This window comes from Panthera leo, chromosome B4 (genome assembly GCF_018350215.1).
Source record: "Panthera leo isolate Ple1 chromosome B4, P.leo_Ple1_pat1.1, whole genome shotgun sequence".
NCBI lineage: Eukaryota > Metazoa > Chordata > Mammalia > Carnivora > Felidae > Panthera > Panthera leo.
Window position 1 is genome coordinate 125,503,096 of NC_056685.1, and position 27,206 is coordinate 125,530,301.

The 27,206-nt window shown below is 41.3% G+C and overlaps 1 protein-coding gene across 3 annotated transcripts in view; it reads left to right on the forward strand.

Annotated features, from left to right (window-relative positions):
- Nucleotides 1-27,206, forward strand: part of POLR3B (RNA polymerase III subunit B) — a 103,856-nt gene that overhangs the window by 50,351 nt on the left and 26,299 nt on the right. For 2 of the 3 annotated variants that reach the window (XM_042947601.1, XM_042947603.1), the window contains exons 17-23: nucleotides 1,931-2,005; nucleotides 2,573-2,671; nucleotides 7,051-7,178; nucleotides 15,161-15,370; nucleotides 17,949-18,107; nucleotides 19,759-19,876; nucleotides 21,750-21,892. In XM_042947601.1, coding sequence (XP_042803535.1) covers nucleotides 1,931-2,005; nucleotides 2,573-2,671; nucleotides 7,051-7,178; nucleotides 15,161-15,370; nucleotides 17,949-18,107; nucleotides 19,759-19,876; nucleotides 21,750-21,892 — 932 coding nt within the window. The remainder of the gene's footprint in view (nucleotides 1-1,930; nucleotides 2,006-2,572; nucleotides 2,672-7,050; nucleotides 7,179-15,160; nucleotides 15,371-17,948; nucleotides 18,108-19,758; nucleotides 19,877-21,749; nucleotides 21,893-27,206) is intronic. The other variant, XM_042947602.1, reaches the window with a different exon arrangement.

Here is a 27,206-nt window from a genome sequence, read left to right on the forward strand (position 1 = left end):
ACCACCCACGCTCCCCTGTTTTGGGGATTCTTAATCCTTCTAGTAAATTCTTACACTTCTAGTAAATTCCTTTAAATTTTTTGTTTTGTTTTAGTAAGTTCCATTTTTGTGTAAATGAGCCAGAATTGGTTTCTCTTCTTTGCAACCAAAGAACCTGAGGTGATGGACGTACCTGAGTTTGAATCCTGACTTCCTACTTACCGACTTGGTGGCTCTGACTTTATTACTTTCCGTGGCTGAAAAAATGTAAATAATAATAATGCCTCCCTAGGATTATCCCAAGAGCTGACTGATGGAAGGTACGGTAAGTGCCTTGTAGGTGCCAGGCTCACATTAGATGCTTATTTATAGCTATTAACATATTCAGTCAGGGGTAGGGAAAACCATGACATTTTCTTAGGTCATTCTGTTTGAGGAGTTTTCTCTTTCCTTACATCCAGTGTATTATGAAATAGTCTGAAAGAAATGAATTCTTTTGTTAGTAGTCATTTTATAATGGCATGACGTAGAGCTGGCAGGATGAATGTGTAGAATTTATCGAGTGAGTAGAAAGTGAGGGAGGGGCGCCTGGGGGGCTCAGTCGGTTGAGCGTCCGACTTCGGCTCGGGTCATGATCTCACGCCCTGTGAGTTCGAGCCCCGCGTCGGGCTCTGTGCTGACAGCTCAGAGCCCGGAGCCTGCTTCGGATTCTGTGTCTCCCTCTCTCTCTGCCCCAACCCTGTTCATGCTCTGTCTCTCTCTCTCTGTCAAAAATAAATAAACGTTTTTTTAAAAAAAGTGTTTTTTTTAATAAAATTAAAACAAAAAGAAAGTGAGGGAGCGGAGTGTGACCCTTGCCCTGCACCTGTGTCCGTCCTCACTTGGGCATCTCTCCGCCTGAGCTCCGTGTAGCCCTCAAATGAGGTGGCAACGTCTCAGCTTCCTTCCCCGGAAGCCAGGATTTCGAGGTAATGTTGATTTGCATGAAAAGTTCACTCAGTTCATTTCTCAGCGACTTGTGTTCCCCTTTTGTAATTGTGTAGCTCTTCTTCTTAACTGTTTAAAAGCGCTCATTAGTCCTCCAGTAGCTATTTGGACTTTCGGGTAGGGCGCACAAGTGTCTGGGGGTGGCTCACTCCCCGCTGTAAGAGCTGCTTATCCAAATAGCGACAGCCCTTGACGTTTCGGTGCCGCGTGCCATCCTTTGTGTCGGCGTCTCCTCGTGGTGGCGAAGCCCTCGGAGGCAAATCACCCCTGACAGTTACAGGTTAATCTACCAGAACGTGGAAGCCAAAAGCTTTCTCTACCTTACACCCATTCTCTCGTTAAGAAGAGACTCTATTTTCTTTAAATGTGTAGCCCCTCTTTCGGTTCGTGTGTAGCTTTACGTGACCTGCCAGCGTAGCCCAGCGGTGTCTGTCCAAAATGGAGCCACTCTGAACAGCTGATGTTCATCAGACCTTTGCTACAGAATGCCATTGTTGTCCTCAGTGACAGTTCTCTGCTGCCGACCTCTTGGGTGGTAGATCACGTATTCCTATGTGAAATCTGAGGAAATGCCTTTGGTCTGATGCATCTACACGGTTTTTAAAACCAAGACATTAAAGATTTGTTTCCTCTTTCAATCTTACTGAGTATTGTTTTTGCCTTGCCTTTTCATTTAAAACTAAGTATTTCCTAAGACACTTGGGGGAAATACTGTGTGTATATATATGTGTGCACATGCATATATACACACATGGGCTGGTGTGTGTGTCTTTTTGTGTATATGTGGGAGAGAAAATAGGCCTCTGTGCACTTCACATGTGCAGAGACTACCCGGTGTCCTCAGGCAGTCCAGAAATCAGGTTGATTGTATCTCTAGCTTCCTTCATTTTACTGTAGTAAACTTCCTTGCTGACTTAATTCTTCTCTTGAACTACTGTGAATTTGTTATTTTTTTCCATTCCAGACCCTACATAATTGTTAAGAAACAGAAGCCTGCAGTCACAAATAAACATATGGAAGAGCTGGCTCAGGGGTACAGGTAAATGGCCAAAAGCAAAACTTCTCAATCTCCTTGATACTCATGCATATATGATTTGACCAGCGGTGGCATTTTTTGATCTGAGCTTTTCAGAAAAGTATGTTGTCATTTATAGTCTCTTAATTCCTCTCTACTAAATGTTTCAGCCTTTTAAAAATCCATTTCTCTCTATGTGAATTTGCTTAGACTTTGTAAAATATTAGCAGTTTATATTGCGAGGACCACAGGGTGTTGGCGTAAATTAGCACACTGTGAAGTAACAGGGATATGTTGATTTACACATGGTGGGTCTCTCATCACAGGAGCTTTTTAAAGTCCTAGGAGATATTTTCAGAAGTGGGGGCCAGATTGACAAGTGTCATAGATGTTTTACTGTTTTTATTTCAGTGATTTGAGATCACTGTATGCTCCAAGAGTAACATGTTTCAGGCATCCCAATATAGTGACACTTTCTGGGAGAGAAAGATGCCTTGGGTGTAAATGAAAGCCAGCATCCTCCATTATCGCATGTAAAACACTGCAGTGAAATGCTGTTCAGTCATGTACATGTCACCAATATTTTCCCAGGAATTTTGAAGATTTCTTACACGAGAGTCTGGTTGAATATTTAGATGTGAATGAAGAAAATGATTGTAACATCGCACTCTATGAACATACAATTAATAAGTGAGTAGGATCCGTAACAGCCATAATTAAAACCTGTTCTGATTATAGAAAGAGCTTTCTTTTCATTTCATCTTTTCTGTTGTGTTTCCTCTTAGTAGGAACTGTTAGAAGTATACTGTCTTATAATAAAGCCTTACCCATCCTTTATCCCGCTGTAAGACTATCACACCAACTGCTAACAGTCTTTAGATTTCATTATCTTTTCCATTCATTTTACACTTAGTGTGTATTTCTTGAAAGGAATTGCTTCTCTGATTTTGATATTTGATTACTGTCAAAATTGAACTAAGAGGTCAGGCTACGTTAAAGATGTATTTCTCTCTTCTAGAGAGGACACCTGAATTCTTGTCAGTGCAGGAATTCCAGACGTTATATGTTCTAAGGATGTCTCTAAACTTATGTGCAATGTAAACAAAAAAACGGTACTATGTTCACAATGTTTCAAAAATAGTGATATTTTTAGAAGCATCTGTTCTCTTTAGAGGACAGTAGAGGACATTCATAGAACTTCCTGTCTGATGCCCAGGACTGATGATACTGCTTACCTGAAACAGGAATTTTCTCAGTTATATTGTTTAATAGGTAGGAGTTTGTTACTGGCACCTGATAACTATTTACGCCTTCAGTCAAGAAAGTACTTTTCTGTTTTCTGCCACCAGATGAAATGTACCACTCCCTTTTTGTCTTACTGTGATTTAGTAAATAATGCTTTTCAGTCGGAATCTTTGTTCCTTAAAGGCGTGACTGTCTCAAAGTACTATTTTTATAGTGCCAGGTGAAGACGGAGTGGACATAGAGGAGAACCGTTCCGTAGTAACCCCTGTAGAGAACTGTTCTGTAGTAACCCTGTGAATAGCAGCGCGTCCTTGTCTCTCAGCCTCCGCTGCTCTCCTCAACACCCACACCCAGTGCCATGGCTCATCATGTCGGCCTCTGCCGTATCCCTGCAGTCTGACCTCTTTTCCCCACCTGCACCTACCGTGCCAGTCCAGGCTGCTGCCATTGCCTGCCCGGGGCCTCGCAAAAGGCTCCTGACTCTTTGGCACTACTTCCCGCGCAGTCTGTTCTTAATAGATGAAAGTGGTCTTTTCCCGACTCTTCTCAAACCCCCAGCGGCTTTCCCTCTCCCTTGGAAGTCCTTGCAGAGGCTTCAAGTTCCTGCACCATCTGCCTGCCCCACCTGGTGCCTGCAGCATCCTCTCCTCCCCCTCCTCCCTCACTGTGTTTAACCACACTGGGCTCTTCACACCTCAGGCGTGCTTCTGCCTCAGTACCTTTGCGCTGGCCGTTCCCTCGCCTGGAACACTCATACCCTGCATGGCTCACTCTTTCAGCTCCCCCAGGTCTTCACTCGGGTGTCACCTTCTCCGTGCTTTTTCCTGATGACCCCATTTAGAATAGAAACCTCTCCTCTGTGCACACCCCTCTTCACTGCTTTATTTTTCTAGTGCTTATTACCTTACAATAAAATCTGTGAAATGTGTATTTTATCGATTTATCTGTGTATTTATCTTTCCGCTAGAAGCTTCACAAAGGCAGGGATTTTTCTCTGTCTTGTTTGCTGTGATAAGGGAATGCAGCCATTAGAATCAGTACCACCCAATCACCAAGCTGACCCATACATCAAATTCATTTTATTTTAAAAATAGAAAAAAATTGACATCCTGTAATTCGTACTTATGATCTTTTTTTTAAATGTAGACAAGCATAAAGTAAAAAGAATGAATCCCCTTCCTTCCCCATCCCACCAAACTCCAGCCTCCAGATGTAATCAGTGCTAATGGTTTAATGTACTCTTTCAGATTTTTTTCTAAGGGAATACAAACATACCTACACGGTCACTCACAGTGTATGGGACCAAGGCAGCATAGTTTATGTTTAAACTTGATTTAAACCTACCATCATTACCAACTTCATCATTCTGAACATTTTTTATATTAGCATATGTGTATATACCTATATAAATATATTACTTCAGTTTCTTTATATTACATTGTCTGACTACACATAAATAGTTTATTTAACCTGTTGTTGAATATTTAGGCTGTTTTCTGATTTTTCTGCTGTTGCAAACGACAGGTTACAGAATCTTGATTTGAGCTAAATTTAAGGCCCTTAGGCACATTGACTAGAAAGTCTCCTATTTCCTGTTCAGGACAGAAGATTATGGTGGTTTTAATTTCAAATAATAGTATTCCTTTTTGTTTTATAGAAGTCAAAATCAGAGCATTTGGACTTTGAATAATTATCAGAAGATACATGCTCTTAGATGTATTGTTATGAAAAGGTCTTTACCTTTTTCATTTTCAGCTTCAATCTGCATAGTTTTTATTTACATGAAGAAATTGGCCCATATTTCAAATTGGCCAATATTTAAACAAAACTGTACATTTTAAATGAACTGTTATTGTAAGCCATAAAATGTCATTATAAGCAGTTTCTCTTTTAAATAAAACAAAACCAAACCTAGAGCCCTTTCCGTCTCTGCCGACAAAGGCCTAACATATCTGAGAGAGTTGGGGTTCTGCCAGGTCATAAGGTCAAAACTGTGTTCTTCAAACCAAGAGCCACATGGACAGCATTCTCTCCAACCAAGCTAGGAACATAATTCATATGTATACTGGGGGAAAAAAAAATCATGATGGATGACTGGATAAGTGGGAAATCTTTTGCCATGTGCATTGCAACTAATTTTCCACAATGGGTTGCCCTATCTTGGAAATCACTTCACAGGTACTATAAACCATTGACATTATTTTTTTTTTCTTAGTTTACTTATTTTTTGAGAGAGAGAGAGCAGGGGAGGGGCAGAGAGAGAGAGTATCCCAAGCAGGCTCCACGCTGTCAGTGCAGAGCACGATGTGGGGCTCAAACTCAGGAACCAGGAGATCATGACCCGAGCTGAAATCAAGAGGCAGATGCTTAACCCACTGAGCCACCCAGGTGCCCCAGCCATTGAAATGACTAAAATTATGTCTTAGAAATGCTTGAGGAAGGAATAGAGGATCAGCAGAGACCACAGACACTGGATGTGATGACTGTTACTTTCAGCAAGACCCAGAAACAGTCTGGCTACCCTTTCCTTTTAAAATACCTGAGCTGCTGTATCATTTAGCCAAAACTGGTATTTTTGCAAAAATGTGTTACAAAAGTAATGAAGATTCTAACACCTACTAGATAAAGTCTTCCTTTGTGTCCAGTACCTACAGCTCAGCTGTCTAATAAAAAAATGTCATGCAAGCCCATATATCTACGTTTTCCAGTAGCCACTCTGAAAAAGAAACAGGTGAAGTTAATCTTAATAACTGTATTTGACCCAGTATATCTAAAATGTTGTCATATCAACATGTAGTCAATATAAAAATATTGAGATTTTATGTATTTTTTTCCTTATTATAAGTCTTCAAAATCTGGTGTGCACTTAACGCACATCTCAGTTTGAAGGCTAGATGTTCATTGGAAATACCTGATCTGGTTTCATAACATTTACATTTGGAAAAGTAGACTCACAAGTGTAAGTTGTTACAAACATAACTCAGAGGTTTTGAACAACTGAACTGAGTTATTTAAATTTGAGTTTTTAATATGTAATTGAAATTAAGTAAAATGAAAAATCCCATTCCTTAGTTATACTAATCTAACTGAACAAGTGCTGAACAGCCACACTTACCTGGTGGTTGTGGTGTTGGTCCCCTTACATCTTCTAGTAACTTCTTCAGCAGGATCTATTCCTCTTGAAAATGGTCATACAACTTTGTCATTGATACAAGTTGGAAAAGGGCAGAAAAGCAACGCACTCAGCCATGTGGATATTTTTGGTATTGCATTTTGATATGCCCAATATAGTGATTTCTTTATAAGGGTTATTGTTATTAGTATGTAATAATGTTTTATTTTCTTACAGGGGTATTTTGAACTATCTCCCTTCTCTTACATTTCTATAAGTAATAAGTTTCTATTACTGAAAAAAATAATTCATTTTATTATATTTTATTTTTATCAGTTTTACTAGCAGCAAACATTGAGGTTTTATATAAATTACATGTATTTGTGTATAAATTTTTATATTCATATAGACTTATAAATTTTATTATCTAGGTCCTTGGGGGACTTTTTTTTTTATTTGAGAGAGAATGAACGAGCAGGGGAGAGGGGCAGAGGGAGGGAGAGAATCTCAAGCAAGCCCCATGCTCAGTGTAGAGACCGATGTGGGGCTCGACTCCAGGATCATGATCTAAGCTGAAATCAAGAGTCAGACGCTGAACTGACTAAGCCACCCAGGCACCCCCATTGGGACCTTGATAGTAATATTTTTATACTCTTTAAGAGCTATTTGTTGTAGTCCTTGGTGTCTTAGATGTCTAATTTTTAATTAACAGAGATACCACCCACTTGGAGATTGAGCCCTTCACTCTTCTTGGCGTTTGTGCTGGCCTCATCCCATATCCTCATCATAACCAGTCCCCAAGAAACACATACCAATGTGCCATGGGGAAACAAGCCATGGGTAAGATTTCCTTCTTGAACTTGGTTGCAAATACTTGGAAAAAGGCTTAAATCTTTATCCTTACTCCAGTAGTATGAAATGCTTGGTTAAGTCAGACATTGCTAATTCCTGAGTGTTACTGACCTCAGAGGGTTGCCTATGAACTCCGCAGGGCTTACAGGTGCCCCGCCATGTTTGAAGCATAAACAGAAATAGAGAAAACCTCTCTGAACTTGTTCCTTTGACCAAACAAGGAGATATATAATAGATGTCACAGAATGACAAGGCGGTAAACATGAAGAGAAAAGCTCTATAAAATGTCAGTTGTGAACCAGAAGAAATGGAAGAAAGAGCAGAAAAACACAAGGTGGAGGGAAGAGAGGGAGGAAGAGAGCCGAAGATGCATGGTATATATTAGAATGTGCTAGTGATGGTCAGGGTGACAGTCATTGCACCCATTACATCCTCATCCTTGCTCCCATAGCTTCTGAAACACCAGTTCATGTCATACAAATTTCTGAATTCGTTTTTCTTCCATTTTCTTTCCTCTCTCCTCCATGTATCTATTAATTTATCTGTTCTCCATCCATAACACTTGTTGAACATCATGTGTAGACCAGACAGTGAGTCTGGGACCTGAACATGGAGAGGTGAGACAGAGCCCTGTCCTCAAGGTGTTCACAGTCTAGTAGGAGAGCCCAACAAGAACAACTATAATTCAAGATATGTGATAGGTGCTGGAGTTGACCAACAGCTGCAATCTTAGGGAATGAGAGCTGAAAGGTCACTAGAGGTTAGAGAGTAGGTTGTTTCCGAAGAATAGAACTGAACCGGGTCTTGAAAGACCCAGAGTATTTTTCACAGGCATGAAAATAGAAGCAAGCGTTGCATGGGGCATCTTGGTGCTTTGGTATGGGTGTTTAGCCTAATATGGGTATGGTGGCATACTGGGAGGGGCACCACATATTAACGATTTTTGGTTTTATCTTGAAGGTGATATGGCAAAGATACCAGGCCAAAACAAGAAAAAGTTTTGCTTATAAACTTTTTCTGAAATGTTTCTTAAAAATCATTTAAAAATGTTTTTTAAATCCTAGTGAGTTTAATAAGTTCTATTTTCATTTATGTCTGTGACATCAATATGGTATGCCATTTCTGGTTTAAAGTATGATACAAGGAGCTTCGTAAAGAAACTGAAAGGTTTTTGCATTGCCTTTGAGTAACCACCAGAAAGCATTTAGCTTCCCAGTTGCCAGCAATCAGCTGCAACTGACCGTAGCTTGACAATTAAGCAATCCTACATCTCATCCCAGATAGTGTATGTTTCTTTTCAAGTTTTTATATTGCGCTTTGGTTGGCAAAACATGTTGTCCTGCAACCATTTACCTGAATGACGTAATGCCTGGACGGTTCAGAATAATTCCCAGTGGGAAAATCTAAGCCGAGGCTCATCAATTTCCCCTTTCCCATTCATCCTCAGCAGCAGTGTAGGCTGATTTCCCGCTTGTGCTTGTGACTTGCTAACAAGTTGAAATATACAGTACTGAACCTTGTGTGTCATGAAAGGGCTATCACTTCTATTGGGTTTACCAAACCATTTTGTTTCATGATGTGAATCCTGGCTGAAACAATACACCTTTTGTGTAGAACCTTCAGCAGAATTAACGGAAGACTAATCACTTCATCGCTAATGCCACTCTTTGCTTGTGTTTGAACATTGAAACAGAAAGGGCTACGAATCTATCTCCACTTGGTGAATCTTTTTTTTTTTTTTAAATAAAGAAGAGACTTGAAGGGAAGAAATAATATTTTTATTTTTGTAACTCGTCTCCCTACCAGGAAAAAAAAAAAAAAAAAAAAAGCCTTTATTTTGTGGCCATGAGTATCTGCAACGTTTGGTTAGTTACCACACACAGTTAAGCAGGATCAGTGTGTACAGAAAGCCAATTCAGTGTCTGTAGAGTTCTTTTGTAGTTTTCTGTGTGAAGGTTTTTTTTCTCGTTTTGTTTTGAGTGTCATTTGCAATTCATTGTCTGTGTTTTCTGAGGTTGGTGTATTCAGCTGCTCTGACCCTGGGTCCTGCACATTTAGCTCCTTGGATACAATCCTCTGACGTTACTGCTGACGCTAGGAAGACAAAAGCCACAGAATATCTTAAGTAATAAAAAAAAAAAAAAAAAGCCTTTGTTACTGTTTGTTATTATAAAACACCTGACTGGGAAGAAAAGCATCAAGATAAAAGTACATTCAGAGTTGGCACATTACATGACCACGTTTCTCTTCGGACGCTGAAATAGCTGTAGAAGTACCAAGCTAGGTCTAGATGAAAACTCCCAAAAGGAACAAGGCCAGCAGAGGGAGAAGACCCACAGCAGAGGCCCAGGTCTGTAAAGCAGACCTAGCACTTTGAGTTGGACTTCTCGGAGTCATTTTAATTCCATGCAGTCTCGGCTGCTGGTAACTAAAAGTCGTGCTATCCCATTTTAAGTAGGAGCCATTGCTGAAGACTGTATACATCTCAGGGATTCTGTGTGAATGTTCTAAAGTATTATTTTCGTGCCGTTCATCCGTTAGTCCATATGGATAGTGGAAGACAGTAGCCCAGAATTAACACACTACATATTCTAGCCAACCTGGAAGATTTGCTGTCTACTTTTCACTACCAACCGTCTGCCCCCAGTGAAAAGAGTGAGAAAATGAGAGAAAATCATTTTTCTGTCACTACCAAGGAGACCAAGATGAGCACAAAGCACAGACTGAAAGCCTCACCTTGTACATAAGAGAAAGCTCACTTTAGTTGTGAAACCCCAGCAGAGGTGTTTCTTAAATCTAAGGTTCTTTAAGTTGTTAATAAAGTACAGGCTTCCACACACCATCTTATTGTGCTACTAAGAAAGACCTAACCTTCCATGAATATGGCTCTGTTGTGACAAGGTTCCGAGCAAGAAGCCAGGTAGACGTGTGTGGAATTGGCGAGGGTGACCTGGGTCGCTCAGCGCTCCAAGTGAAGGCTGTGTGTCGGAGCTGCATTGGACGTACTCCCTGGAACCGGACTCCAGTCCACGAGTCACGCTTTCATATCCTGCCCGTTTTATTAATTGGCAATCCGCTAGTGGAACACTTTCTCCTAGTTAAAGGGATCTTTCAGTCACTATCAGCTCAGTTCATGAATACGCATCACATACCTCCCCTAGGCCCGGTCTCTTCCCAGCCCTCCTTCACCTCCAAATTGCTCAGACTTTTTATCTGTTTATTTATTTATTAGCTCAGGAAGTAACGTAGCTTCTGTTTTAGTTTTTGTTTTCAGTAGATGCTGTTCCAGAGCAGATAGCTCCTTCTCTTGTATTCCCCACTTCAAAGTAGAGTGGGTTGTCCTAGAAGTAGCCTAGAAGATTTTGAGATCTTAGAAATACATAATATACAAAGATCCTCATAAAATTTTGTTTCATTCTACTTCTTCCTCTACATTTCATTCAACTTTCGGTTTGATTTTCTTTTTTTAGAATATTTATTCTTTATCAATTTGGTGGGTACAGAATGAAAAGACGTCTTGACCAAATTATCCCTGACAATTGTATTTAGAATTTCACTGTTTGTCCAAAAAAAATTTCTTTAAATCCTTGTCGGTATTTCAGATGTAAGATTGTATGATGTTTCCTGAGACTAGAATGCTAATAATGAATACTTAATGGAGATAAAATTAAACTGTCGTCCGGTTAGTAGGGTTAGCTTTGGAGACGGAACAGGTGACAATGCAGAGGTCAAGGGATGTTTGTGTTACTGCTAATATTAGTAGTATTGTTAATGAATGATGCCGCTTACTGACTACTCCGATGATTTATATGCATTTCTTCTTTTAATCATAATGATAATCCTGTCAGATCTAATACGTACCTTTTGTGTTTCTGGCAAGGAAACAGACTCCCACTTTGGTTGAGTAACTTCTAAAAGGTTACCTTATATCTTCTGTGCAATGTTATCTATAGAACTTACTAAAATTCTTCTCAACTGAAACTATCTTATTTCCTCACTTTTTCCTCTTCACTGCAGACCATGATCAAGGTGGCTTCCCTGCTAGACTGTAGGATATAAGCGCCTTCGAGACAAGATTATGTCTGTGTTATTTATTACTGTATCCTTGGTGCCTAGCATAGTGCCAGCTCAGTAGGTATAGTAAGATACACAATCTGAGGCAGGCTGCAGGCTCTGAGCTGTCACCATAGAGCCCAACGTGGGGCTCAAACACACAAGCCGTGAGATCATGACCTGAGCCAAAGCTGGACACTTAACTGACTGAGCCACCCAGGCGTCCCAAAAGTCTTCATGACTTTGAATGACCTAAGATTTCTTAGAATTCAAAACGTGCAGGCTGTGAAGAAGAAAAAAATTAATCATTTGGACTTTCTCAAAATTAAACTTCTGCTCTATGAAAGATCTTAATCCACAGAATGGGAGCAAGTATTTGCAATATAGATATGTAACATCAGATAAAGGGTTTGTATCCAATATATATAAAGAACTCTTCAGTGACAAGACAGCTCAGTTAAAAGATGGCAAAAACAAAAACCAGACACTTCACAAAGGGTAATAGTAATAGGAATGACCAGTAAGTTCATGAAAGTATATTCGTTGTTACTAGTCATCAGATAAATGTAAATTAAAACTGAGACACCACAACATGCTTATTAGAACAACTAACATGGGAAAGACATATTAAGTGTCAGGATGCAGAGCAGCTAAGAAGCACATACAGTGTTGGTGTGAACATAAATGGTATAACACTTTGGGAAATTATTAAGTAGTTTTTTAGGTTAACCTTACCAAATCCCACTGCTCTGTATTTACCCAAGAGAAGTGAACAAAGTCTTGTGCATGAATGTTAATAGCAGCTTTATTCACAAGTGCCCCAAACTGGAAACAAGGCCAGTGTCCATCAGCAGGTGAATGGGTAAATAAACTGTTTATACGTGCAGCAGAATACTTCTCAGCAATAATGAAGAGTGAATATGATACAGCCACATGGATGGACCTTGGAGTCATTATGCTAAGTGAAAGCAGCAGCAAAAGAGTGTCCCTGCTGCATGATTCCCTTTATATAAAATTCTAGAAAGTGCGAGCTGTAATGATAAACAGCAGTGGTTGCCTGGGGTCGTGGATAGGGAGGGATCTTTTTTGGGAGTGTCGGAAGTGTTCTGGATCCTGATTGTTGTGGTGATTTTACAGAGGCATAAATCTGTCAGAACTCCTCAATACTTACACTTTAAATGATAAAGTTTGTTGGTTTTAATAATGTTCTCAAATAAAAAGAAACTGGACAAAGGAAGACAGAAAACATAAATTCATTAAACTTCATTTTATGTTTTTCAGTATGCATTTCCTTATATTCTCCTAAGCTACATGTATCTTTACCAACCTTTTTTCATCCTACCTTAAAACATGTCCTCACTGTTTTAACCTACATCTGCATACTTTGCTGTGCCAACCTGCAACTTAGGAAAGTTATGGTCAAGAAAATGCGATTTTGTAAGAAAGATTATGTCCTGGGTAATGAGGAAATGAGACTGTAGTTAGGGCAAAATGGAGTAGTGGGAGGGAGAACCCAGCTTCTGGTCTCCTTGCATTAGTTATTACGTAGACGCAACGCCCTTTTTAAGGAAGCTGAAAACAGTAAGAGGCATCCTATTTTGAGCCTGTGCTTCACCAGACCAGCCTTTTAATTTCTGCATGACATTTTCTCACAAAGCTTGCTTACTGGCAAAATAGTCATCAGGCTTTTTATAAAAATTATAGAGTGTGATGGCATTTTGAAGTTTTATGATAGAGAAGTCATAGTTTATAAATCCTGTTTTAACCAACACACCACACCCATCAGTGCTGTTCAAAATGTATATACACATGTGCTCCTACAAATTCTTCAAAAAGCCTTTAAGGAGAATTTCTAATGAGATCATAAGCACCAGACATTTGCTAAACCATTTTGCTGTTCATCCATTCAGTGGTCAGGTCAGTTGTAATGCCTGAGAATTATGTTCTGGGCCTGGTAGCACAATTTATAGTGGGATCTCCTCTCTTTCACCATTGTTTGGGGGTGCAGCCATCAATGCCTTCCCTGCTGCATAATAATGCTTGTCTCAGGTTTCAGAAGACGGGTTTGGCAGCCTGGTGGGACATTGCCTGAACCCTTGTCTCAAGCTGGGTGGAGGATACAATTGGAGCTGAAATCTCAACATAAATTTTAAACGATTTCATGTAAAAGGACAAACTTATTGTCAGTGAACTTTACCACGATCCAGGCAACAGTGATTTTATTTCTGAAACTGATCCATTACCAGGTATCCTGCCCAGTTTATTAGTTGGCACTAAAATAACATAAATTAATTGGCAGTTTAGTGTAAACTCAACAAAAAGTTCATGAGATTCAGTTTAACTATTTTTTTCAGCTGAATCTTGATAAGTTTTCTAGAGATTTAAGTGCAAATATTTATTATAAAATTATGCAATTCAGTTTTGTTTACTGACACTTACTGAGCCTCTATAGTGAGCCCTGAAGGTTTCATGATTTCTTTCAATAGTAATCGGCAAGGAGTCCCATATCATTTTTGCTGCGTGAATATGTTATTTTCATCCCTGAATTGAAATCACCATTGATTTCATGACATGAGTACAGAGGAAAAGGTGAAGGAAATAATGAGTTTTGATATCTGCTCACCTTAGAGCTTAATTCCATTAAATGGCACATGGGCATCTTGGGACATGTGGGTATTGAGGATGTGTCCCTATGCAAGCATGTGAAAGAGAAAAAGTGACTTAAGCTACCTTCTTAGCCACTCAAGGGAAAAGAAGAGACACCTGGGAGAAGTTAAAGAGGCTCAGTAACCCACACATAAGTTCAGGAGTAGGGCAAGTGTGAGTCCCCATTTTAAGGTCTCTGAGTAGGAGCAACTATGTATTCACAAGACCATGAGAGTGAAACCCTTTTTTGGTGCAAGTCTCTGATCCTTAGTGTGCCCCTACAGGGGAAAGGGACAAAGAATAACATCCTAATTTCACTTCCAGTTGACGGGAACAACTTCCAAGGTCCCAACAGGTGGAAAGTCTGATTGCTAAGGACAGAAAAGCCTGTACCTGATTGGATAGGACCTTGGATTTCTTAGAGGAAGGGGCCACCATGCCTTTCCCCGTTTTATCTCCCCTGTTGGGTATAGAGTAGTTGTGTGTTCATTGCTTAGTAAATGAAGAGTTAAACAAATGGGTAAATCCACTCTTCTCTGCTTTCACTTTCCTCCTTTTCGTTCCTTCCTTTCTTTTCCTCCGTTTTCTCTTTTCTTTTTCATTTAGAACTTTTCTAATGGTTGATTAATTTTTATGAAATATATCCTTACCTGTCAGCACTCGGCAGTGGTTTCTAATTACCTTCTCATCCCAGTAGCTGGAACTGTATGCATAACATGCTAGAACTGAGTTTAAGAAATGTGGATTTACCTATGCAATTATGAAATGTGGACTACCTATGAAACCAGTAGAGACTGGTTCCTCAATGGGGTTAGGTTGGTATACTTTGGGTGTGATTTTTCCTCTTTGTAGGACTTTTTTTTTTTTTTTTTTTTTTAAGATTTATTTTTGAAGCGGCAGTTGGGGGGAGTGGGGGCGGAGAACAGAAGATCTGAAGTGGGCTCCCCACTAACAGCAGTGAGCCGGATGGAGGGCTCGAACCCACAAACCATAAGATCACAACCCGAGCTGAAGTCAGATGTTCAATAAACTGAGCCACCCAGGCACCCATGCAAATGTTTCCTCTTTTATAGGACTTTTAACCTTATGGAGGAAAATTGCTTTTAAAAGTCGTTAGCCACTATGAGGGTATTATTGCTTTTGAAATGTTTAACTTGAAGGTTTTCTTCATTTTAGTGAAATTAATACCTTTTTTTAATCTCGGTACACATGGCTACCTAATTATTTTACATAATAGAATGTACACTTTGTTTTGTCCAATATCAATGAAGGTACCATTGGATACAACCAGCGGAACAGAATCGATACTCTCATGTATCTGCTAGCATATCCACAAAAACCCATGGTTAAAACAAAGACCATTGAGTTGATAGAATTTGAGAAACTGCCAGCTGGACAGAATGCAACAGTTGCCGTGATGAGTTACAGCGGCTATGATATTGAAGATGCCCTTGTTTTAAATAAGGCTTCCTTGGACAGAGGTAAGTGGGTCTACAGAGCTCACGGTGTGCAGAATTAGGTATAATAAGGATAATCAGCTAAAAGTCACCTGGTGTCAAAATGTTAATGTCAGTTTCAAGTGATTTGAATTTTGTAACATACAAACAGGAGGTGGTTAAGTTTCAGTGTTGACTTTTTTAATGAATATTACATAGAGGTAATTTGTTAAATGTATTATTAAGTGTATCTTTGTTGTTGTTATTTTACTTTATTGGGGACTTGAGAGAGTTCCTCAACAGAAAACATGCAAGAATTTGTTTATTTCCTAGCAGGAATTATAATAGATGAAAAACGGTTTTTGGATAATCTAGTTAGTCAACAACAAACTGAGAAGGCCATAGCAATATTTCTGTGTTAAAGGGTTTTTTAATTGTACGTCTCAACCCCATAATGTTAGACCTTTTTGTTAGCAAAATGCTAAAAGTTAAAAATACCCATGCACAGACCCCCGACCTACCAGTTCCTGTGCAATCTTTTTGTCAGTTTTCTGACAGTTTACTTTTGCAAGTCACTGCTCATGGTTTGTTAGCTGTCACCTGACCTGAAGTCTGACTCCTCTCTTCATAATCTCTCTCTTTTTCCTCCCTGGCATACTCACTCTGCCGTCCCCTTTACTCTCTGTAGTTGCTAGGCAGCCGTAATAGCACTCCTAGACATGTGTCTTTGGCATTAATGTTGGCTGCACTTAATTTATGCCTCTTTTTTTTCCTCCAGATGACAACAGCCATGCTTTAAAACTAGATGTTTTCCTTTCTGATTAACTGGTAACGTTTATGTGGAAATCTGAAGACTTTGTGATATCTGTCAGAAACTCTGCAACACCATTTAATGATCTGAGTTTACTGTCCTCTAGCTTTTAAGCTATCACCTGTAAATAAAATGTCCATTCACACTTGGAGGAAAACGCTTCTTGATTTCAGGCAGCTCAGATTCCCACTGCACTCTAACACGTTGCAGTTAATGGCCAGTGTACGGAATTTCAAGATCATGTAATGTTTCCAAAGCAGCTGGCTCGCTGAGCGGAGTTTATTATGGCCACACACAATTTACCAGGAGCCATAATGACTGAGACCTTTCTCGGAGACCTACTAACATCCTCATCTCCTGTCCAGATGTCGAAATTTGTTACTTAATCACACGGTCACCTTCATATTTTAAAAGTTACATTCGAGCACGGAGGCTTTATTTAGAAACCCACTTTTTCCTGATTTTCTAAACCCACGTTCTTAGATTTCTTACTAAGAGTTCTGCCTTTGGCGGACAATCGTAAGTGAAGGATTTTACAGCCGTGCATTTATTTCATCAGTAATAGCTGACATTTAATCCTGAGGTGTCTCCCTATTTAAGTAAACTCTGACATGGCTCAGTATATCCTAGGGCGATTAGAGAGAGAATGCAGTTTAGAATAACTGCTTGGCCAAAGGGAGAAAAGAAAAGAAATGCAGTCACAGAATCTTGGGTGACTCTACAGCAGATGGGTCTTCTTGAGGGATTCAGTGCGGGAAGTTTTTCCTCCACCTAAAGGTTTCCTTCTGTTCCTTTTGCTTATCTTTCATAATGCTTATTTATTTATTTATTTATTTATTTATTTATTTATTTTTAAATTTTTTTAACGTTTATTTATTTTTGAGACAGAGAGAGACAGAGCATGAACAGGGGAGGGGCAGAGAGAGAGAGGGAGACACAGAATCAGAAGCAGGCTCCAGGCTCTGAGCCATCAGCCCAGAGCCCGACGCGGGGCTCGAACTCACTGACCATGAGATCGTGACCTGAGCCGAAGTCGGATGCTCAACCGACTGAGCCACCCAGGCGCCCCTCATAATGCTTATTTAGATTGTTGGTTGGTGTCAGGACTTTTCCCTCATTCACTAGATAAATGTGATCCAAAAGTATAATCAGAGTAAACTCTCCTCTTTGGGGCACAGGCAAATGATTTCTTCTGTTAAAATTATTTGCGGCTTCTTTTCATTTTCTCTCCTCTCTGGAGAAAAATTAATCTTTTTGTGCCCTTGTTTGGGACTTCCTCTGAGTGCCAAAATTGGAAAAAGGAAAACTTTTCAGAGAAGGTTAGCAGAAGTTATGCACCAGAAGGGTGTGTGGGAAGAATCTTGGTTGATCAGTAGACATGGTGTGTTTCCACACTGCCACCCAACTGGCTGGGCGACCTAGGCCACGTGACTTCCCTGGACCTCATTTTGTAGCACTTGTAACACTGTACATAGAGCAGTTAAGCTAGGTGGTCTCTGGGGCCCTTTCCGGTTCCCATATTCTGTGGCTCTGTGCCCTGAAAGAATCACAGTGATGTTCAGGTTTCTCTCACCTTTCTCCATCATGACAGGATGTATTCCATGCTGAAACATGGTTGTAGAGATTCCAGTGTTTATGTGGATAGTAGGTGTTGGAGAGTTTCTGAGCCAGTTCTTTGGATTATCAGGTTGCTATTTGACCCATCCCAGATGACCCAAATGTAGAGCAAGTTGTGGGTCATTCAGTAACACAAATACATGTTTTCTCATAGTCGTGTTGGTGGTTCTGACCCCCAGTTTGGTTTCATTTTAGGCTTTGGGCGCTGCCTTGTATATAAAAATGCTAAATGTACATTGAAGCGCTATACCAATCAGACTTTTGATAAAGTGATGGGGCCGATGTTGGACGCTGCTACGAGGAAACCCATCTGGCGACACGAAATTTTAGATGCGGATGGTATCTGTTCTCCAGGTAAGAGCCCTTTTTAAAAACAATTTAAATGTATACTCTTTGCATCATGAAAGTTATGCATCAGTATTTCTGAACATTTGGTAACAGGGAAGAAAAAAATAACAACTTACAAAACCACTTTCCTAACTCAAACAGCGTGGTCATTTTTGATGAATTTCCCTTCTAGTCTATTTTTCTACGCATATATTTTTACATAGTAGTAGTTCTGTTCCAGTTATACTTTTCTACTTAAAATTTTCAAGCACAGAAAAGCCACTTTAAGGAAATGTTTAAAACAAAATGCTTTAAGAGTGTAAATGCCATTTCCCTGCATCTACACTGGCGTTTTTCATCATTTGTGCATTTAACATGCAGACTGACTTGAGACTCTTCTTCCCCCAAAAGTGTGACTCCGTGATAATTACAAACTTGCAGTGAATTTTGTTGATGCCACCGCAGCCCCTGCCCTTGAGTCTTACAGTCCAGCGTGGGAGGCTGACAGTGACCAGAGGATCACATGTAAACATATGTCACACCATAGCCAGGTTAAGGAACCCTATAAAGATCTGTGAGGGCATTTAATAGCAAGAGGATCTGACCTAGGCAGGAAGCGCAGGCTCGCCTTCCCTAACGAAGGGCGCTGAGATCTGGAGGATGCGTGGAGTTAACTAGTAAGTAGGGGAGCGGAGTGTGTCCTGAGCTGTGGTGTCCTGTAGCTATAGATGGTTAAAGGTTCTGAAAGGCCGGTGCGGCTCAAACAGGGAGAGGACAGGGGAGGGCAGTAAACAAGAATCTAGAGAGAGGAAGAGCAGGAGGTGGGGCAGGGCCCAGACACAGGCCTTGCATCATGATGCTGTTTTCATCACGATCCTAAAAGCAACACTACAGTCAGGTACGCATTTTGAAATGATCGTTGTGACCACAGTGTGGAGAGAAGAATAGAAAGGGGCGAAAACAGAGGGAGACCCAGCGAGAGCTCTGGCAGCAGAGCAGGAGAGCGGGGCCACAGCGAGGCGGAAAGATGGGCTGTGGTGGGGACGTTGCTGGGAGGGCAAAGCCACGTGATTTGTCACGATGGTGCCTGGGTGGTGGGTCCTTGCATCTGCTGTGGTGCCCACAGCCGCGTGGCGCACGGCCTCCTCTCCTCCTGGCTGCGTTTCTTTCTCGGAGAATTTTGCTCACTGTTAACCTGGGTTTTGTGTCAGAGAGCTAGCACCGTGACAATACTATAGAGTAGTCGGCCTTGGAGCTTACCAGGAAAAGATGCAAAGAAAGGTGAGAATAGCAGGAAAATCAAAGAAGTATTTTGATTGCCTCGTTGTCCGAGTGGGCAATGAGTGAGGACTAGGTGAAGTAACTTAATAAAAGTAAGTGGCCCAGACTTGTTCTGACACCCCAAGATATATAAAATTGCCATTTATTGACACGAAGTTTCTCCTGTTAGTTTGGTTCTCTAAACCAGTTTCTTGATTTTTTTACACACTGATTTTTCAAATGGGCTGCCACAATTACTGACGAGCCCTGTTGAACTCTGGCTCATACCATATCGACCTTTTCCTTCCTTGTCTGCATTTCATGGACCAATCTAATCACCTAGTTCCATGCCCCAATAATGTGCGCATTCCACAGAGGTGGTAGCGATTGGACTGTAACACCCTTCTTTTTTTCTTAGGTGAGAAGGTAGAAAACAAACAAGTGCTTGTCAATAAGTCCATGCCCACAGTAACTCAGATTCCTCTGGAAGGAAGTAATGTTCCACAGCAGCCACAGTATAAGGATGTGCCCATCACGTATGTATTGGTTTCACCTTGGAAATACCTAGAAAGATTTAAAAAAAAAAAAAAAAAAAAGAGAAAGGCTAGGGGAAATTAGAAGTTAGCTCTTGGAGGGTTGGAGAATAGAAATTACAGTTGGGGGTAATAATAGTTGTCATGAAGACAGCGTGGCGTGGAAGATAAAACCAAGCTGTGGAATCATGTAGGCCTCCCACCCTGGGTTTGAGTTGTGGGCCAAATAGGCAGGAGTTCCAGGTAGAGGGAACAGTGAGGTGAAGGCCCCTTGGGCAAAACAGCACCCAGATTTAGAGGACCAGTGTAGCCTGCTGGGGCTAGGTTGTACAGTACTTGGGAATTCCTTCGGTAGAGAGTGATAGGATCAGATGTGTGTTAAATAAGTAAATTAAACACACTGGCCACAGTGTGGCATCACTACTGCACGGGACTATAGCTGGGTTCAGTACTGGTCATGTGGTATGTTACCTTATGTGGATGAAGCACTCACACCTTGGCCTCAGGTTTTTCATCTGTGCAATGAAAGATCTACACTCATTAATCTCCAGATGTCTCAAATACAGTGAAATTGGAGACCTCATGAGATGAGCCATGGGCCAGTGATAGCAACCACACTCTGACATAAAAACAAAACCGGAAGAAGTAACAAGATGCTTAGTCTAGCCAGGGTGATTGGAGTTAACTGAACTCTTGAAGTGGGGGTCTGGGGTGACACGGGAGAGCTGGGTTCCTGGGCCCTGGAAGGTAGTTCAGCAGACCCGTTCTGACCCACAGCTGAGCCCTGCTCCCGGCCAGTCACTGTGCCACTTGTATTGGAAACACAGCTGAAGTGAACCACGACCCTCCCCTGAAAGGAACCACACATAGTTAGTGGAGGCCTGCACAAAAAAAGAAGTCCAGTGAATATCCTGATCACAGTGACTTCGTTGAGAACTTTCTCTGTACCGGTTATGGTTGTGGGCAGTTTACCTGTGTTAGTTCACTTGTTCTGGCCACCACTCCATGAACCAAGTGCTCCTAATAGCCTTGTTCGAAAGACACAGAAACTGAGGCACAGAGAGGTAAAGTAATTTACCAAGGTCACACAGCTGCAAGCAGCAGAGTCAACATTTGAACTCCCACAGTTTGGCTTCAGAGCCCAACTCCTGCCCTCTGTGCTAAAGGCTGCAGTGCTGTGGGTGCCGTGGATTTGTCTGTGGGGTGAGTGGGAGCGCAGAGGAGAAACTGGGCTCTCCACTTCGGGGAGGGGTGAGGGCCCTAGCCCCGAATACTACAAAACAAAAAGCTGTTTCAGGGTGAGAAAGGTGGTTATGCTAGCTGGTTTTCATCCTGTCCTGGAGGAGGAGATCTTTTTTCTTCTTCAGAACTGCGTCCCCTCCTCCTGGGTTCTGCATTTAATCTAGTCTTTTAGGGACCTGACTCTCTCATTTTCTCTTCTGTCCTTCCATGTCTTCAGCCAGCTTTCTGTCGATTCCTTCCCCACAGGCTAGAAAGTGTGCTCCCATATTTCTTATCTTGAAAAGAAAACGAAACCTTCCTCAGGGCTCTGCGATCCTTCCAGGCTGCCAAGCATCCTGTTTCTTTGTCTGCCATGAGGGAGTAGCGTGGGAATGGTGTGTGCGGTGTGGGTTAAGTTGCCTTACGCCTGCCTCTCACAGTGTTTCCTAAAGGTTAGCCATCTCAGACAAAGACTGGAAAAGGGAAACGGTAACCTTTGGACTTAATGTTGAAAAATGAAAGGCACGTTTCAGAGTCCAAAATGGCAGGGTCAAAACATTCTGTGGTTGATCTTAAGTAAAATACGGCCTGTGGGTGATAGGTTCACAAAGGGCAGTTTGAAAACTCTGTTTTAGTGACTTGCTGTTAATATTAGCTACAAAGGGGCTACGGATTCATATATCGAAAAAGTGATGATCTCTTCAAATGCTGAAGATGCTTTTCTGATCAAAATGCTCCTGAGGCAGACGAGGCGTCCGGAGATTGGAGACAAGTTCAGCAGCCGCCACGGGCAAAAAGGTAAATTGTGTCACTCCTCGATTTGTTTACAAAACTGAAAATAGTATTTGTTAACCATGTATATAAGAAATGTGTAACTTTCCCCTGTTAAAAAAAATATACAGTGTGTTGGAAAAATCATTACATTGTTAGCCAGATTTATGCTGGTTTTATTTCTTAGACTTTGGTGTTTTTACTTTAATAGCATTGAAAAATGTACCGTAAGGTTGCTTCTCTTTGCCATTTATTTCATTTTTTTGCAGCTGCTCCACCCAAAATTATAATTACGAATACACTCTAGATGACGTACCTCCTAAGATACAGGTAGACGTTCAGAAAATAAATAGCAGCACCTCTTTTTTGTGGAAGGTGCGTATGTGTTCCGCTGTCTGTCGGGTCCTAGTACCGTAGGGCGTCAGCACGAGCAGACCGCTCAGAATGGTCTGCGCCTGTGTTTAATGGTGAGCAGCCTGTGCGAGGTTCCCAGCTGGGGGGCTGTGGAGCTGAATTAGAACGCGGGTGTCCGGATCCCAGCGCGGCGCCCTCCCCGTCTGCTGCACGTGGCCCCTCGCCTAGATATGTTTCTCCATGTGGTCCCGCTGGTGAGCCCTGCTCTTCCTGGGAGGTTACTGCTGAGTCTTCACGCGGTTGTGGCTCGGCGGTGTCTTGTTTTGGTATCTTCAAGAAACAGAGCAGTGTGTCACTACTGATGAACTTGCTTTCTGTAGGCTCCCTCTTAGGTACGCATACCCGCATACCCTTGGCGGTTCAAAGGGGAACGTTTGCCCTGGGGGTCGAATTTGGGCCGCGTCTGCCACTTAACTAGTTGAAGAACAGCAGCAGCAGCAGCAGCTAACACTTTTGTGGCACTAACTGTGTGCCCGGCAGCGTTCTCAGCACTTCACACACACCGACTCGCTGGCTTCTCTCTCACACAGTCCTGAGAGGTCGCTGCTGTTTTTGTAGATGAGGAAACAGAGGCACAGTGACCTGAGTAGCTTGCCCAATGTCCCCAGTTGGTGGCGGAGTTGGTTTCCGAACCCTGGCAGTCTGGCTCCGGAGTCCGTGCTCCTGACTGACATCCGTGCTGTCCTGAGCGTTAAGCACTTGGCATAGTGGGTGGCACACGGTGGGTGCTCAGGAAGAGACGGCAGTGACCACTGACATTGGCTCTTTTGCATTCTGCTCTCCAGCTTTGTGTCTCCTCTTTACTCCTAAATTCCTAGTGCCATGTCCTCGTGGTTTTAACTGATGGGCTTAAAGATAACGGCATATTCTCGCTGATCTCAACTTTTATTTGCTTGCCACACAAGTATATAAAATATTACAATTCATTTACTCAAATAAATCCATCCATAGTTGTCATTCCTTCCATCAGTGAAACTTTTCCAGACTAACACTGTTTTTTAGTTGACAGACACGAGATTGTTTTAGGCTGTCAGTATTTTGTTTAAAAAAAAAAAAAAAAAAACATTTTATCCATGTGAATTTGACACTTCTAATTCATACAGTTCCCTAAAATGCTAACTCTTAATACCTTTTGAGTGTTTGTAAACACTTCTTGAGATTCTAGTGTTTTCCAGTAATCAGCAGTGAAAATCAACTTCTCTGTATTGAAACTATTTCTCCCTCTCTCTTGGTCTAGGCAATTGCTGAGATACACTACTAAGTCATTCTGGGATAACCATAATCTTATTTACAGCCTCTATTTTTCTTGACCTGTTCCCTGGACTGGGACAAAGCTTGAAACTCTTCTTATAAAATATTGGCACTGGACACTTTATAAGAATGCACACTGTAAGAGAAGGTCTCCATTTTCTGAATCAGTTTACAAACTTCAAATATCCCAAATCCTCGTGTTTTATTCCACCAGAGTGTTGTGCAAAGAGAGGAAGGCTGGCAAACATTTCCGTGATTATCCACTGTGTTCTAACTCCACTAAACTTCTTGAGGACAGGGATCACATTCTTAAATTCTTATAAAGCCTGATAGAGCCACTCTCATGGAGGGTACCTGATAGGTGTGTGGTAATGGTTAAATATGTGAATGAACTGAAATAGGGAAATGAAAAGGGACAGATTCTGCACTCTTGATGGATTGATTTTACTCAGTTTTTAATCTATACATAGTATGTGAGTATGTGTGTGTATAGTATAGACAAAGCAGTACTTTTGAAAATGAGAAACACACTTGATTAGTAAGCTCCTATAAATACAGACCTCTACAGGTGCAAGTAATGGCAGTGAGTCTTTCTGCTGTAACATTTTTTCAAACTAATGATATGATAGGGATAATGTTCATTGACAGAAGTGGTTTCCAGCCTGAAGTGATGTGAAACTGCAGATTTTGGAGATCGGTTGAACCTTACTGGGGCTTGACTTGTACATCTCTGTGAAATGGGAAGAAGCCCTCCTGGGGTTAGGTGACCTTTCACTTGCAGTGAGGAGTTTATCTTGCTAGTATTCTTTTCCAGATGGCTTTTAATCCAAGGATGAAAACCTTCTGATTAGCCTAGATTCCCTTGATATTCCCTTGTCTTACAGCTTCATCAGATTTATTGAAAAGATTGGGGGGGCGCCTGGGTGGCTTGGTCGGTTAAGCATCCGACTTCGGCTCAGGTCATGATCTCACGGTCCGTGGGTTCGAGCCCCGCGTCGGGCTCTGTGCTAACAGCTCGGAGCCTGGAGCCTGTTTCAGATTCTGTGTCTCCCTCTCTCTCTGCTCCTCCCCTGTTCATGCTCTGTCTCTCTCTGTCTCAAAAATAAATAAACGTTAAAAAAAAAAAAAAAAAAAGAAAAGAAAAGATTGGGGGGAAATGGACAAACAAAACATAGGTAGTTTAAGCCTTAAGAGAGTAGTGGAGGGAATGATGTAGAACGCTTAACATAATTTTTGTTTCTTTTAAGTGTAGTTTTTTAATCAAGTAATAAATGCAAGTGGTTTAAAAGATCAAATAGTACAAAAAAGGGGGTTTTGAACTGAAAAACATCTGTCCCTGCCTTTTCTCCAATTCTGCTTCCCAGAAGAGATTTCTTCTCATTTTTATTCTTCTATTTTGAAATCATATTTTTAAATATTTTTTATTTATTTATTTTGAGAGAGAGAGAGAGTGGGGGTGGCACAGAGAGAGAGAGAGAATCCCGATCCGGCCCCAGTACGGGGCTTGAACCCACGAATCATGAGATCATGACCTGAGCTGAAATTGGATGCTTAACCGACTGAGCCACCCAGGCGCTCCTCGAAATAACATTTTTAAACAGCTATTTATGTTATTCATCCATGTTTGCTATTACCCATTGATTTTCTGTTACGATGGATAGGAGGAGCTGGAACTTGGCTGTCTTTCCTTCTCACTCCCCACCTCCATTCCCTGCACAGGTTTATCGTAATGTTAGGTTACTTATTTCAATTGTATTATTACAACTATATAAATGTTGTTCACCCACAAACCAAGTAGTTGAGGGCATTTTCTTTATGGTCTAACTTTATTTTTTCAGAAATTAACAATATTTTTCTATTTTGCTTGATTTTCTGATTTCTGTTTCCATTTTTCTATACCATCAATAGTCTCTCAACACAATTTTCCACACGATCAGTTGTCTGTTAGGACCATTTTTCTCCCCAGAAGACCTTCTCTGTAGCACCCCCATTCTTCCTGCTCCAATCTGTGGTGGTTTTCCTCTGAGCCCCAGCTTCCTAGCCAGTGTCTTAAGAACTGATCGCCACAGGTCACAGGAGTTCTGGGCAGAACCTGGCTCAGGGCCGCGAGCAGCCTCATCTTCTGTGCCCCAGAAATGTTTTCAAGAAAGGGTAGGAAGCACTCTGTGCTGGTTTGCTTTAATCCCATATCACAGACCAAGGACTTACACAACAGAAAATGTATTGCCTCACAGTTCTGGAAGCTGAAGTCCAAGGTCAGTGTATTGGCAGGTTTGGTTTCTCCTGAGACCCCTTTCCGTGGCTTGCAGGTGGCCACTTTGTCCTGTGTCCTCACACGGCCTTTTCTCTGTGCAACTACCTCCTCATGTCTCTCTCTCTTCTTAAAAGGACACCAGCCATATTGGATGAGGGTCCACCCCATGACCTTATTTAGCCTTAATTACCTCTGTAAAGACCCTGTCTCTAAACAGGATCACATTCTGAGGTATCCTGGGTGATCTAGGCATGGGGGACACAGTCCATAACACACTCTAGTGGCAGTCATTTGTGAAATTCCCATCTGAGCCCCCTGTTTCTTGGCTCATCCCATGTCATCCCACCACCACCTGCCCCCACCACAGTGGAATAGTCTGTTCATTAAATTGCTGAGAAAGGATGGCAAGAAGTAACTTTTGTAAGATCATGTATATCTGAACATGTTCTATCCTCCTAGCTGATTTATACCCTGGTTGGTTATAGAATTCTTGATTGAAAAATTCTTTTCTCTAAGGATCCTGACAACATTGCTGTATTATTATCTAGATTCCATGTTACATTATTCTTCCTGATCTGTGTGTGTGTGTGCGCGTGCGTGCACAAGTGTGCTGTTTCTCTCTCTCTTCCCCTTCCTCCCATCCCTTTCCCCCGAAGTTTTTACTATCTTCTGTTCTTGGAATTCTAAAATTTTCATTCCTTGTCCTAGGAAGTCAGGTACCTTCTTATTCTGGAAGTTCAAGTTCCTTCAATTTTCAGATATTTTCTTATTTTGTTGATAATCTCCCTTCATCATTTTCCTTGTACTCTCATTGTCCATTTCCTTCTCTTGTTTTTCTTTCTAGGATTTGATTGACTTTATTTTCCATATTTTTTTTCATGTTTGTTTATTTTTGAGAGACAGAGCGTGAGCAGGGGAGAGGCAGAGAGAGAGAGGGAGACACAGAATCCAAAGCAGACTCCAGTCTCTGAGCTGTCAGCACAGAGCCCAACATGGGGCTGGAACCTACGAACTGTCAGATCACGATCTGAGCCAAAGTCAGATGCCCAACTGACTAAACCACCCAGGCACCCCAATTTTCCAGATTTTTTAAAACCTATTGTATTTTAATTTCTAATCAAAAATATTAATTTATAGTCTTTCTTATAGCCATAAGTATATATTTTTAGTATTATATTCATTTTTAGTTTTAGTTGTTTGTTTTCCTTTTCAACTGTGTTCTGTTCCTAATTGTCTGTACTCCTTGAGGGGTTTCTTCCCCCTTCTCATTTGTTGTTGGGAAATTTTCTCTAATACCCGAAATGTCCATGAACCCTAAAAAGCAATTGGAAGCTTTATGGCCCAGGAATAGAATTTGTTGACTGGTGGACATCACTATAGGGGAATCAGGCAGTGAGCCATGATTATTGCCGGTGCCAGTTT